The sequence below is a fragment of the Euwallacea similis genome, chromosome 6 (assembly GCF_039881205.1).
Source record: "Euwallacea similis isolate ESF13 chromosome 6, ESF131.1, whole genome shotgun sequence".
Taxonomy (NCBI): Eukaryota; Metazoa; Arthropoda; class Insecta; order Coleoptera; family Curculionidae; genus Euwallacea; species Euwallacea similis.
Window position 1 is genome coordinate 4,298,641 of NC_089614.1, and position 14,861 is coordinate 4,313,501.

At 33.4% G+C, this 14,861-nt stretch overlaps 1 protein-coding gene across 4 annotated transcripts in view; it reads left to right on the top strand.

The window, feature by feature from the left end:
* The first annotated feature begins 559 nt into the window (after nt 1-559).
* Ptp99A (Protein tyrosine phosphatase 99A) overlaps nt 560-14,861 on the top strand; it is a 217,263-nt gene continuing 202,961 nt past the window's right edge. For all 4 annotated transcript variants that reach the window (XM_066391188.1, XM_066391189.1, XM_066391190.1 and 1 more), the window contains exon 1: nt 560-940. In XM_066391188.1, the coding sequence (XP_066247285.1) occupies nt 796-940 (145 nt within the window). In that variant the 5' untranslated portion in view covers nt 560-795. The remainder of the gene's footprint in view (nt 941-14,861) is intronic.

A 14,861-nucleotide genomic window follows, 5' to 3' on the forward strand; every position in this document is an offset into this window, starting at 1 on the left:
TTTGCTGAACACTTCATACTTTTTTCCAACTTGTTTATAATAGGAATGTTCAATAAATCACAGGAGTTTAATTGCAGCATTTTTATCGTTCTTTCGTTATTATACTGGTGACATTTTTTTACGATTCAATCAAGTTAGATAGATCAAATTCCTTTAATAATTCCCTAAATTACAGTTTCCCTGAAACGCGTAGTGTGATAGCGTAAAAATTAATTAACTGATCCTGAACTAAAAGCACAGTCTAAATTGTTCTGCAGACAGAACAGATCCCCTCAAACAAAAGAGGGACACCATTAATAAAACCAAAACTATACTTAGTTAATTGAAGCCAATTAAAAAAACAAGTCGGGGATTTAAATAATTCGGGATTCATCTTCTGTGGCAATATTTTGCTGGAAAGCGGAGCAAAAGCTTGCGCAACCAGAATCCATAGAGAAAAGGATGGCGCAAGCCTACATTTCTCAGAAGGGCGCACAGTAAGGGCGGCAAAATTCTCTGGCAATGTGATAAAAGCACCCGCACATCGAGTGCTTTCCCATTTTGTGTCCAGACACCGCTCTATACACGACCTATCCAACAAAGTTCCGTCGTAATCGCGCTCACTTTTCCCTCTGAAATGTTTTGAGGCTCTGCCATGTGAACTCCCGGATGAATTTATGACTACCGTCACTCAAAAATAAACTTTTAAGGACTTTTGCCTGTTTGCTGTTGTTGCCAGTTGTACATAATTTTCTTGTTCCGTGTCATTCTGTGTTTACCTTAGCTATTGTTGGTGTTTAGAGAATTTATAGGACAATGGTTTCAGTGAACTGTCTAGTTATAGTAAACGCGATCAAAACGCTGCTACTTAGTGTCATTAGTAGTAAACCTTTCTATTTAGGACTCAGTGGTGCTTATTATACCTTCGCCCAAGTTGATGAGGACATTCCACGCTTTTATGGTGAGTACACAAATGTTCCCTATTTTTAATCCGGGTTTATATTGTGTATGACCCAATACAGAACAATAACGCCATTGTGCAGCGTAATTGGTTTTTTAACAAATATAGATGGCAAAAAACCAACTTGCTGATGGATATTGTTTTATTCAGCATGTTTGGTATGCATTTTCAGGCAACACTGCAAATTCTCCCTTAAAGAAAAATAACACTTTAAACGAACGCTAGCATAAATTGTTAATGCCTGTTAACGTACAAATATTTGTGACTCGTTGAATAGTACGCAAAATCCTTCAATTTAAGTGGTTTTAATATAAACATTTAGGGCAATGATTGGGGTTTGATGATAGTGATTGCACACCTGAAAGGTATTTGGCTCTCGATTAAAGCTTCAAATACGTACTTTTCATGTAAATACTTGTATGAACGAAATTATGAAATTCCTGCGTTTATACACACGTTTCAAACAAATAAAGTCCAATAAAATAAAGAAAATATTTGCATTTCGTAAAAAGTGAGTTTTTTTTAGCCGTTCCTCAGTTTAGCCTCGGGCTACTAAAGAAAATAATAACGTGTTTTCTTCTTTGAATATTGACATTGCGTTATGAAATTTGATTATCAAAACATTTCTATTTATCATGTTTGTGAGTCAAACCAAACTTTTACGTATATTCGTTTTAAAAACGAAATTGGTTTAAAGCAAAGCTAATAATAATTAAATTATCTGTATTTAGTCACCAAAACTTTGTTCTGAGAACTACCGAAGAAATTCAAAGTTATACTTCCTTCTATAAACCGCCACTTGGACTTCTTTAAATATGACATTTCTTGAAGCCTTTTCGAGAAGTAAAAGCAAAACTCGTTCCTCGGTAACTTTAAACTAACTTCCGCTTTAGAATGTCCCAACTCATTTAGATATTTATCTGAGTCTGCAAGTTACTAAAAGGTGCAGACAAGTCTTCATCATAAAAATAATGCTGTTCCCCATATTTCGTTAATAAAAGTGTTTCACGTTTAATGGGAAAACAGCAAAATTTCGGTCAATTTTTTATTAAAAACTTATCGATTTGCCATTATTAAGCGTTATAGGGGTTGGATTAAAATAAAAGAATTTACTGGCCGTATTAATAGCGTAATAAAAGCAGATTTTAATATAAAATTTATATAATCAATAAAATTAAAATGATATATAGGACACGTTTCGAATATAATGTTAGCAGATTTATTATCCAATAACATTTTTGAGTTGTGGGAAAGAAAAATTCGAAGTTCAAACCTTACTTTTCTGTGTTATGAAATAAAAAACAAAGTTATTCTGAATGCGAAATAAATGCTAGAATTGCCAAAGCATGGTGTGTAACTCAAATAGTGGCTTATCAAAGGATGAAACTGTGACAAAAAGAGACAAATTGTCCAAAACTTCACGGTTGAGTGTATAAAGTATATTTGTTTGGGATTTTGGCTGTATTGTAACGCATTTCCTGAGAATATCCTGTTAATTCCAGATGCCTCGAACTTTTCGTTCTGTAACGCTGACGCAAGGCAAAGAACATTAGTACAATAATGAAAATGGACTTTTCTGACAGACCGGATTGTTTTTGTCTGTTCAAAATTATCCCTCTATTAGTTTACTGTATAATGTTACACCGATGCGGGTAGAGAGTTTTCAAACAATTGTGAAACAACTGTTTCTCCCTTCTTTCCTAATAAAAAGTAGTTGTAATTGCTTGGACTGGATTATTTAATGACCAGTCTCTTAATAATCATGTCCAGAATTACCTGCGAATAATTAGCTGTATAATAATGTTGGTAAATACTCGTGCACACAGCTTAAAAGACAATTTAGTTAATTGAGTTGTTCAGAATTGAAATTCAATAGTTGCATTTCCGATTGCAAATTCCCTATCGATATACATAAAAGGGAATAAAACCCTTTATTATGAAAAGGTTTCTTTCAACGTAAGTGTTATAGTTAGACATTTACCAATTTTTATTGGTATTACCCAATAACTAGTTTAGTTTTACTGTTATAGTTCGATTGCATTGGACGAACAAATATTTAAACCAATGGCTGAAATAACGGTCCCGGGAATTTAACTGATATATCTATTTTGTGCCGTAGCAAGATATTCTTTGGAAACAAAGTTCCTGAAATCTCAGCAGTGTAACAAATAAGCTTCTCGCAAAGCACACCCAGAATAGGTTGGTTAATGCAATTGTAATGTAACGCAAAGCACTAAAAATCCAGCTGGATCTATGTCACAACGTAAATAACAATATAAGTTCCTAACTCCGTTGATGCAAGTGAAAATCCCGAATAGCCTTAAACGTGAAGTGCCGACACTGTAATGAATTCTAATATATGCAGGATCCAACTTCGCCCTTACAAGTTGTTTGCTCTTTTCACAATTATTATTAATTAATGTATGTAATTGTTTCGACACCGGCTTAAATTGAATGCATATTCAGAGAAATTTTACATTTTAATCTCCAGGAATTATTTATATCTTGGCTATCATTCAAAGTAATCTCTAGAAAATGGTGAATCGGTTCATTTAGACTAAGACTGATTATGATGCTCGTTATAAAAAAAATCTATAACATAAGATTAGTTTTTATATCTTGTAAAGATTTTTTACAGTTTTTTATTATAAAAAAATCTCTAGGGTAATCCATATGACGCAGGGCAGTTTTGGATTAGAAGAATATTCAGTTCAGGTCAGTTAACGTTATTCAGGTTAGTTAAAGTTACTATAATCGGTAAAGGCTCAATTTTCTTCTCGATTCTTGAAAACTTGAGATTTTTAACTTGAAAATCGAAATAATTAAATACTACATTCTTGATTTGATTTCTAATTTTTTCTATGTTGAAAATTCTTTTCAGCATCAAGAATAGAATTGTCCAAATGGTTTCGTTGATACAGAAAGCTTCAAAATAATTATCAACAAAATGAAAAACATAAATTTTTAGATTTACTACAGATCTAAAAAATCACATGCATCATTAAATTCTATTAAATTTGAAAACTGACAAACTTCTTGACACATCTTAAAACTCGAAGAAAAAAAATTTGGTGATTTATTTATTTCTTTTAGAGGGGGGATGAAAGACGTTAAGACAGACAACTAAATCAAGGAAAAAACGCCTTTTTTAAGCCAACATTTTGAAAATCCTCGGATATCTAAGATAAGAAATGCATCACTGTGTTTAATTTAACTTTAAAACTTCAAGAACTTTAATCAAAATTTAAAACTTTGGTAAATTTCTAGAATTTAATTAGAAGAAAAGTGGCAAAACGTAAATACATCTCCCATTTTTTCAAATATGGAAATTTTTTAAGTGCTCTTTTTCTTCAGCTTAGACTTTAATGTCTTTCTTTCAGTTTAGACTAGGATTTGAACAGTTTAGTTTAGGAGTTATTTCTGTGAACTTATCAGTAACTTGTAGAAAATGGCGAATGTGCATTTATAAAGGGTGTTGGAATTTCTGCAATATCTCTAAATTCCCGAGTAAATGACTTGATGGAGTAACTCAGCATTGTTGGCTGGAATATCAAACGCATAATGTGTGAAACCATGGCAGTACAAAGACAATTACCTCAATTTGAGATATCGTTTGTGCGTCTCAAATTAGTTGCAGCGGATTATGAACATAATGAGCTGTTCTATGAGATTTTTGACGTCTCCCTGGAAATCAGCTTCTGGTTTACGCTCCATATTTACTAATTCCCTTTGTAAATGAGCTGGAAATAGAATAATTACTTTACATTACGTTGAAGCAGAGCTGGTACGATAAACTGTTTTAGTTTTAGCCACAATTGTGTTACTACTGTGAGTCCACAAGCAGTCCCTACTGCCAGCGATGGCTTTTTCTAGCAGGATATTGGATTTGTCCCCAACTGGGAAAGAGGACATTACCGGTCACGTTAATGCACCTAACGAATTTGCAATACTCTGGTTAGTTAAATCAATTCTGAATAGCGTGTCATGTATGTACGTGTTGGAATTGGAAAAAGAAATACTCGAGCCAGAGTTTGGGGTTAACAACGGTGAAAATGTAACTTAATTAGGCAAAAGGGAAACAATTTGTCATACTAGTGCTAATACGCGAAGGCAATTTACCTAAGCTATAAAATCTAGTTATGTCGCACGTTTAACTCACGACAAACCCAATAACCTGTCAGAAAAGGGAGAATGCTTCTAGATTGAAAATAGCATCGGAACTAAAGCGAGCATTCTTGAGTAAACCGAGTTAGATGAGTTGCACTCTTGAATTTATCATTTCAGTTATTACTCCATGAATTATTAAAATCTCTGTACAAGACCTTTTACATACGGATGCATATTTAGAATTATTTTATTCTTGACGTATTTGATTCAGCTTTATTGAGCACAGCATTTCACAAAAGGGCATTCTTGCCATTAATCATTGCTTTTTTTGCGGCGGTATTTAAGTGCTCGGTATCACGCTACTAGCTAAACGCACCCAGAGAACTATGATGGAATTATAAATTTATGCATTAAGAAATTCTTGAGCATAGGTTGCCCCAAAAAGGATTTCTCAGCCGCCGAGGGTAGATTTTGCGACCAAAAATAAGTGAAAAATCGTTTATGCAAAAATCGCCTTCTTAAGATATTATGACCACATTAAATTAGAGTAAAAATAGTTTATCGATTTAAAACAGATGCCTCATACAGATATTATACGCAGGATGACGAAGTTCCGCGACTTATCTTCATAGCACTATTCTCTCAAGAGCTCTTAGGAAAGTACTCATAACAAACGGAGATAATAGTCAGGAAACAAATATTAACACATGGGTGCCTTACAAGAAACAAATAAATGATGGACACAGTGCTATATATAATATACTACTCTGATTAAATGAATTATTTAGTCATATGTTATTGATTGAGTCAACAAGGCTACTTAGCTACATCCTACATAAAATATCTCTAAGTGCCAAAAATATCGCCTAGTGAGACATAATGAACCATGTCCAAACCTGCTTACAGAATAGTATCTTTGCCAAATTCGACCTGAAAATGAGTTACAGTTACAAAACAACTTGTGTTTCTAGAGATTTTGACTTCATGATATACGGTGGTAATACAAAATGATTCATACTTTACTACCGTAACTTTTCTTCTACCACAATGTGACGATTTCATATTTGAAATCCTTCGATTCGATTTTCGACAATTATCATCGGTTTATTTTTTCTTATGAGCACCATCTTGAATTTTCATTTTTGAGTTCAAGTTTTTTTCCCAATTATGGTGATGTAGGTTTTTCTATAGTTGTCTAGGATTTTTGAATAATAGGGTTTATTGATATTCACAGATACACTTTGGATTCTGCTTGCGGATAACAGTTCTGGTGAGCCACTCGAAAAGAAAGAGGACCTTCTAGATTCGGGGCGCTCTTAAATACTAAACTAATGGTAATTAAAACAGTGTCGTACCCTGGCTAGAAGGCAATTACCGACTTATGACACCACCTGAGTCGTTACCGTGGTACTGATAACACTTTGTCGATACATTTCCAGAGATGCCGACAAAGCGCGGCCGCGCTTCTCATCCGCGCCGACAAAGGGCGGCTATCCTTTCCCACAAGTACCGACAAAGGGTGGTTAGACGTTAATCATAAAATAGCAAAATCGCATGAAGATAACGATTGCAAAACCTACATTTTTGGCGAAAATACTTCTAACCAGGTTGCGACATACATAGGCGTCCTACAGGGGTAACATCAGCCTCCTCACAACTCTTTCATCTTAAATTAATAGACCTAACCTAATTAACAGTATTGGCACTATCATTATTTACGACTCAAAGACTTCCGATTGTGTCTCGACTTTATCGTAAAACTGGAGAAGTCTTTACATATGTACAAAAGGGTTAGATCTACTTGACCTAAGAATCCCACAGTGATGAATTGCATATTGAAGGTGAGTCTTTGGTTCAAATACAAAAAATTTCGTTTTAGCCAAAAATGCCTTTGGAAAATAACATCCATACTTTTGTTCAATAAAAACATTTTTGATAGTTTTCGTGAATTTTGTTTAATTTCACCTGCAGTTATACAAATTAATAGAAATTTATTAACAAAATACTTTTTAGAAGTGAAAAAAAACGCGATATGCTAATGTGTAATAGCAATATGTAAATGTGTTACGCTTCGGATTAAAATGTGAAAGTTACTTCAGAAACACATCTATAGCAATATTCAGAAAGACAGCAACCGGCTCAAAATGATTTTTTATTCCTTCATGGAAATTTAGTCAAATGTAGTACTTTTTCTAAGCCCGAAAGACGTGTTCATAGACCAAATGGAAATGAAGTGGAAATTTTACAAGCGGTGAGTAAAATGTTAAAATCTCCTCAAAAATAATAAACGGCAATGAGTGGAATTCTCCGTTAGTTTCAAGATAATCTTTCTACTTTGACAAGAATTATAGTAGAAAAAATTAACGTATTTAATGAGGCAGTGTGGAAAGTCTGGAAGAAAAACTATCGTGCGTTTAAAATTCATATCATCCAGGTTTTGTATCTAAGAGATACTGAACGGAGGGTAGCGTTTTATAGGAATATCATGGCACTCGACCTGCTTTACTACTATTATTTTCCCCTTAGAAAGTAGACATAACAAACATAGATAGTAGCTGGGCAACAAATGCTAACACATTTGTCTGTTAGAACAAATGAAATCAATGATGGACACTACGAAATAAATTACTCTGGATAAAAGAATTATTTCTAGTAATATGTTATTGATTAGTCAATTAGGTAACTTGGCTACCTAGCTACGTCCTACGTGAAATATTACTAAATGTCAAAAGTATCGTCTAGTCAATCATTAAGAAACATGCATAGATCTGCTTGCTAAAAGGCATCATTTCTCTTACAACATTTTTCGATATATCAATCAATAAGGTATTGAAAATGCCCAATAACTTCTTACACCTTTTCTGAAACTAAATTGTTGCTTCATTCGATGTTACACCATTTCCTGCTCCAACTTTTTATTTCAACAATTTGAAAATAGGCAGCTAGTTTTCCTTTCTTCCGCGTGGATTGCCATACTGGCATTCTTTCATTGAGATGTTCTGATAGACTATTTCCACACAGAAAGTCTTTATCCTGCCAATCAAAAATAACTTTCATTCTAACGAATTAACGAGTTGTACCCCTTCAGGGACTGTAACTAGTTAATCTAGTCATTATTCCCCAATTTGATGTTTGATGACCTTTAATACAGATTGCATTGATCGATGTTCCTCCTTGCAGGTTACTGCCAAAATCCCGAACCAACAATGAGTAAACTAAAATATAGAGCCTTTTTAAGTAACCTTAAGCTTCATTTGCTTTATCTGAATATTACTCATATAGTACTACATGTGTATTCTTATTGATGAAGTTGAAGTAATGTTAGGTTTCCGCTGCGATGACTCGAGTTCAAGTCTTTGTAAGGCGACCTTTCTTTTACTTTTTTTTGTATGTTATCCATAGTCCTTGTCCATTTTTATATACATGGTCGTATGAAAAATAATGTATATAACTCGAATGACATTTTTTTATTATAATACTCGCGCGATTCCCGTTCTCGCTTGCGGCTCGAGCGCAATATTTTACACTCATGCGTTAAGTTACTTTCTTCGCTTGTCATGTAAATGTTTATACTCGTCAAGGAGGTCATGAATGTAAAATCAGTGCCATGGAGTGTAACCTCTCAGATCCTAAGACATAATAATCATTGACTGTTTAAAAACATGATCAACAATAATAATAATTGCAAACTCTCGGTATTCTGGTTTAATGGTTCACTCCGTGATTGTTCCAAATTAGATTATAAAAAATAGATTCGTAGAGAACTCGTCAAAGAAAAGCAAGGACTCCTGAGGGCTATAAACCAGAAATTGAATAAATTTACATTAGAACAAATTATTGAAATTAATTCTAAAAATTCAATTCCCACTTTTTAACGATGCTGAATTGTTTGGTTTCGCAGGGTTCATCGTTGAATGCAGATTTTAACTGTTTGAACTTTGAACAAATGACAGGTTGTTCTCATGGTTCATTTAACCTTCTGGTAATTTCTGAAGAGATGGTCTTTCGAGCACTGTTGGAGTTAACAAACCACCTTCGTCTAAATGTTTATAACATGTTATTATTAAAATGTTTAAACACTCGTCTAATGTTCTTGTCCCTACCTTCACACACTTTTTTAACAGCTGAAAGCTTCGTCAAGTTTTCCTGATAAGTTCAATTGCTGTGAAGTGACTTGCTGTGAAACCCTTTATAATAAAAGGAGGTAAAAAAGATGTAAACAACTATCGCACACCTCCAGTAGTTTCAATATTTGGAAAGACCTTTGATTTTAATTTGAAAGACATTTCGCCGGATTATCATTTAGAAATATAATTTTTTAGTGATAAAAATAGGGGATTTTAGCCAAACCACTTTGCAGACATTCGAGTTTGTACATGACACCATTGGTGAAGCTGTTGAAAAGCATGATAACTGCTCTTGTTTGACTTGCCTAAGGCATTTGACTGCATCAATCATGATTTGGTGGTCAGAAGTCTATCGGGTATTAGCGCTTTAGAATGCAGATAGCAATTTTTTATTTCTTACTTTGGAAATTGTTGTCAGTGCTTAAATATCAAAGGAGTAAAATCGTCCTTATTACCTGTGAGGGCGTGCCCCAACGGTCTGTTTTAAGTTACTTTCTACTATATGTAAATGACTTTCTGAACTTTCTAAGCCTGTATGGTGGACTGTTACCAATAACATTATCATTATAATAATTAGTCGCTCAGAATACAGCAAGACATCGGTTTTTGTCCACGTTTTGTTTCTTAATGAACAAAAAACACAGGTTCATACTGTCAACAATGGAATCGATGTATACATTATCAAGTTACTTAGAGTTTTTATTAATGATAGGTTTAACTGCGTTCCCCATATATAGGGTCGTTTCTTGAGCCCAACCCTGAAAATATCAGAAGTATATTAGGCGGCTAAATTTGGGTAAAGTTAGGTAAGTTGGAATTCAAAATATGTCGTTTCAAAAATTGAAAAATTTCGATGACTAAATTAGAATGAAGTGAAAATTGTACAGGCGGTGAGTAAAATGTTGAAACCCCCTCAAAACTAATACACGGTAACGGGTTGAATTCTTTATTAGACTCAAGATAATATTTCTACTTTGACAAAGAGATAACCTTGAAAGATGGAACACAAGGAGAAGAAACGTATCTTATTCGGCAGTGACGAAATTCTTAAGAGAACACAAATATTACCCGTTTAAAATTCATATCACCCAAGTCTTGTATCCAGAAAATGTTAAACAGAGCGTGGAGTTTTTTTAGGAACATCATGGCACTGTTGGACCAAATTCCTCATTTTGTTTTTAACGTGATATTCACGGATGGGTGCAAGTTTACCAACTCATGCGTGTTCAATCGTCACAATGAAGATGTCTACTAGTTGACTGAAAATCCACATGAACGCCAATGGCGTTAGCCACAAGCACATTTAGGACTAACCTGAACTAACTGTGTGAATTGATTTATATGGCGATTCAATAATTGGCCCATACATTTGCGAATACAATTTGATTGCTGATCGATATTTCTACTTTTTAAGCTTGAATAACTTGGCTCCATCACGTGGTGCTTCGCCATATAACGTTAGGAGAGTGGCCGATTATTTGACTCAAATATTTACCGGAAAAGTCATTTCAAACAATGGAAATAAACATTGACCGGCACTTGTATCAGACCTTTCTCCATTAGACATTATTTATGGATAACTCTAAAAGACCTAATTTACACATCTGTACCCACTGGTACTAATGAGCGAAAGAAGGAAGATCATCACAACATTAGGGATCAAAATAAGTAAAAGGGATGTTTTAACATGAATGTGGCTTTTAAGAAAATCAAAATGTCAGATTTCAAATGTGCCACGTTGTAGAAGTGGAAAAGTTGCATTGATGAGGTCTGAGTCATTTTCAGTTTCTTCGCCAAATACTCTGAGGAAAAAATAAGAACATTTTTCCCAAAATTAAGTTTTTTTCTAGAATACCTCCGAAAATCACTGAAATTTTTAAAGTTTTCAAACGGCATAGTCTTAAACCCCAAATTGCCCAACTTTACCAAAATTTAACCAACATCGCATCTTTTATGGTTATGGTTACCGAGATCCACAGGATAGAGCTGCAGAAAAGAACAACTTGTATAGATGCTACCTACGGCTAGCTTTCGTCAGCATTACCACGTCTGCTCTGTGGTGCTTATCATTCCGAAAATTTCTCAGTGATCCCATCTCCCTTACCACTCCCGATATTTCTCAATAACGCGCTTTACTAAAGGCATTCCTCAATTTTTTAGGTTTAAGGTATTTTGGGCCAATTTAAACCAGAAGTGAATGTAGGGTTATACATACATATTCAAACCCAGCTAACAAATAGCCAAAATCTTGCTTTAGAGATAAAAGAACTAAACGACACTTCCGAATCTTAAGTTCTAACTGTTATTATGCCATTTGGCAGAAGTTGCAGAAACACGAAGTTGTGTACTTTTATCTCATCATCTAGGTAAGCTTGGTGTGAATATGGTTATTGTTACTTTTCTCCTACTTACGATTGTGATCTGAAAGGCTTTCAGGTAACATAATAATGGAATTTTCGTGTGTAAAATCATCAATTTCATCAAATGCGCTGATGCCGAATATACTTCAATGATCAATAATTCCATCAGGGATTCGAGAAGGAAGATAAATTGTCTATACGGTGACGCAATTCGTGGGTCCGACAAAACTCTACTTAATAAAGATAAGATGGTCACGTTTTTTCCAGATATAAGAGACACCGGTTCTCGCCAAACATTTGCTGTAGGCGTAACCTTAATTATTGCCTTCTGTTTTTCTTCTTAGCTGTATTAACGGCTTGAGGGTCTTCTATCTTAAACCGTTTTGAGGGTATAACTTCCGTCGTTAAACTTTATCGACCGATCTAGCGCTGATTTTTATTAAATATATGGACTGCCTGCAGGCAGAAAGTGAAAATTCAATTTTTCAAGATTCAATTGGCTTTTTAATTAAAGGAAAGTATTTTTAATAAAGCACGTTTCTGGCGTCCAAAAAATGTTTTGCATAATAATACCCCGATCAAGCAATTTCTGCCGCCTCAATACGTGGAAAGTGTGCCGGGGATTTGAGAAAAGGCAAATCAATACTTTATAATTTTTCTTAATTTCCTATTGCACGGATTTTCTTCTAGTGCGGAAAGAAAATATTGAAATTTCGGCTTTATATCGCTCCCTTTAGCGTAACTCACTCATAGCAGATTTGTCAAATTTATTCTCAGGAGGTAGATGGATGGGTTGCATATGATATGAACATAAACATAGGGCTCTTTCATGTAGATGTATGTAGTAAAGTTTGAATTAAACTCAATATTATCTGCTTAATTTTTAATTTTCTTCTGAATCTACGTTTTAAATGTGCACACGCACACACACATTTTTACCACGTCATGATTATCGCAGATATGAGACCTTCCCATTTTTTTAAATGCCAACTCCAATTTAGCAACAATCATTTAAAGCTGCAGGTCATTTTGCATTCAGAAGAATGAGTGTTCAGAAAAATTAAATAAAATGAGTTTTGCGAAGCACTATCGATCATTTGAGTTCCCTTAAAAAAACGGGAAGTAACGTCACAAAATCTGTATGTGAAAATTTGCATATCCAAAAATTAAGTTTGACGTGTCTGAAATACATTTTGATGCAATTTATTTCAATCTTTACATGCTAATTATGATTTACTCATGAGGGTTAATCGCTATATCAAATTTTGTACACCGCATAACAATTTTTAAAAATATTTCTCACTTTTTCATGTTTTATTTATTTTTTCATTTCTATACACTTTCTGAATTTCCGATACATCTTTACCATATTTATATAGTTCTCGACATTTTGTCATGTCTTATGTATTTTCCTATTTTCTGTTACATCATTTTAATTTCCACATTAGCGCATGATTTTCTACAGGATGCAATGTCAAGAGTCTTGCTTAATTGAAAAATACGAGTTGTCCTGATTACATATTGAAATATACATACTGGCTATGTAAAGCGAAACACGTCAATCTTTGGAAAGTTTCTAAAGATTGACGAAAAACTGAAAAATAAAATGAATGTTCATTATTTCTACAGAGAAGTTTTTAAAATCGACTTTCATCAAATAATTATAATATGAGGAAATTGGAATCAACGTCTGGTCAACTTCTAGAATGTTGCTTAAATAAAGCGAACCACAAAATTAAATGGACGCTCGACATTTCCTGCACAATGCAACCCCCTAAATGTACCTATTATTTGAAAAAAGGTGAGGAAATTGAAATCGTCAGTGACGTACTGGATATTGACTGAAACATTGGATCGATGGAATAAAACCACAACACATAAATTTTTAGAAAATATTTGAAAGTCTGAAAACGAAATGGGTGCTCATGAATTTCTAAAATGTTTTACCTCTAAATCAAAACCCCTTTATGAAGTAGATGAAAATGAAACTGACTTTTGTAACTGTTTTTTCAGTTAAGGGAAAATCCCTGAGGATTTTTCTTTAATTGAAAGAAAATGCAATTTCAAGAAAATTGAAACAACAGAATTGAAAGAAATTGCAATCTAATGTAAACCGCACATATGACAATATTTGTTAAATAAAACTAAAACTGAGACCAACCCACATGTTATTTTGACAGGTTTGTGATGCTCATTAGGTGAACTTGATAGTAGATTCTGATGATAAGAGAAAACGTGTTAAACTTTGCTAATTTAAACCTTATTCTATCGCGTTAAATAAATTGGTTGCCTGGCCCAAATGCAATAATTCTGTAGGTAAATGATATATTCCTACATACCCATACATTTTCTGATATTTTTCACATTTTCATCTATTTGCTATATTTTCTTATATTTTTCTACACATTTTTCGTTTCTGCGTGATCTGGGAACTTCAAAAGTTCCAGAATATCTCCAGTTTTTTTTCGGTCTGTTTTGGAACTTTCTATGAGTTTTTTTAGGATACAGGATGTTTCTTAATACATGGTAAAAATGAAATGGGTGAATTATGAGCTTATTTTAAGATAAAAACTTTATATAAAGGCATATCCTAAATTGCTTCCATTTTGATGGGTGTGTTGAAGTTTTGTTTCCTTTACGATTTTTAGGTGTAATAATTTTCGCACTTTAAACTCTTTTGACTTATAACAGACGAAAAATTGAGCTTAGTTAACCTGAAATAGCGTTCAAAATATAAAATTGACATATTATATTTATGTTTTAATGAAAGATTATGTTATTTTGAAAAATCATAACTGCATTTGAAAAAACTCGTACAAACATATAAATTTAAAATTCAGTTATAAAATAGAAAAATTGATAATAATCAATAAAGTCATATGTATTATTATTTTTCTAAAGAGGTAGATATTTTTTATGTTACGAAAAAAAATCACGATGTTTTCATTACTGGTTCCACCTTATTGACTTTTGTAAACGAAAAAAAACTTGTTATAAATTTTATTTTTGTGGAGTTCTAATACAGTATGTTAATTTAATGACAAGCTGGTACGTGGCATGGCAATCCCCCTTATGGTTTTAAGATAGATTTTTCATATAAGCGAGGGTCCGCAAATGCTTGGTTAAGAAGATAAAAGTTGACAAACTTTTATTTGTTCCCTATGTATTTTTGTAATTGTTGTTGTTTTATTTATTTTGTTTCTTTCCTATATATTATGACATATCCTAAGGCTCTATATGACTGGAATACGTGTTGATACTGTAAATCTACAAGGTAAAATTTTTTTGGAACGTTAATCTCGCATTTATTTTCTGATACTTTTTATG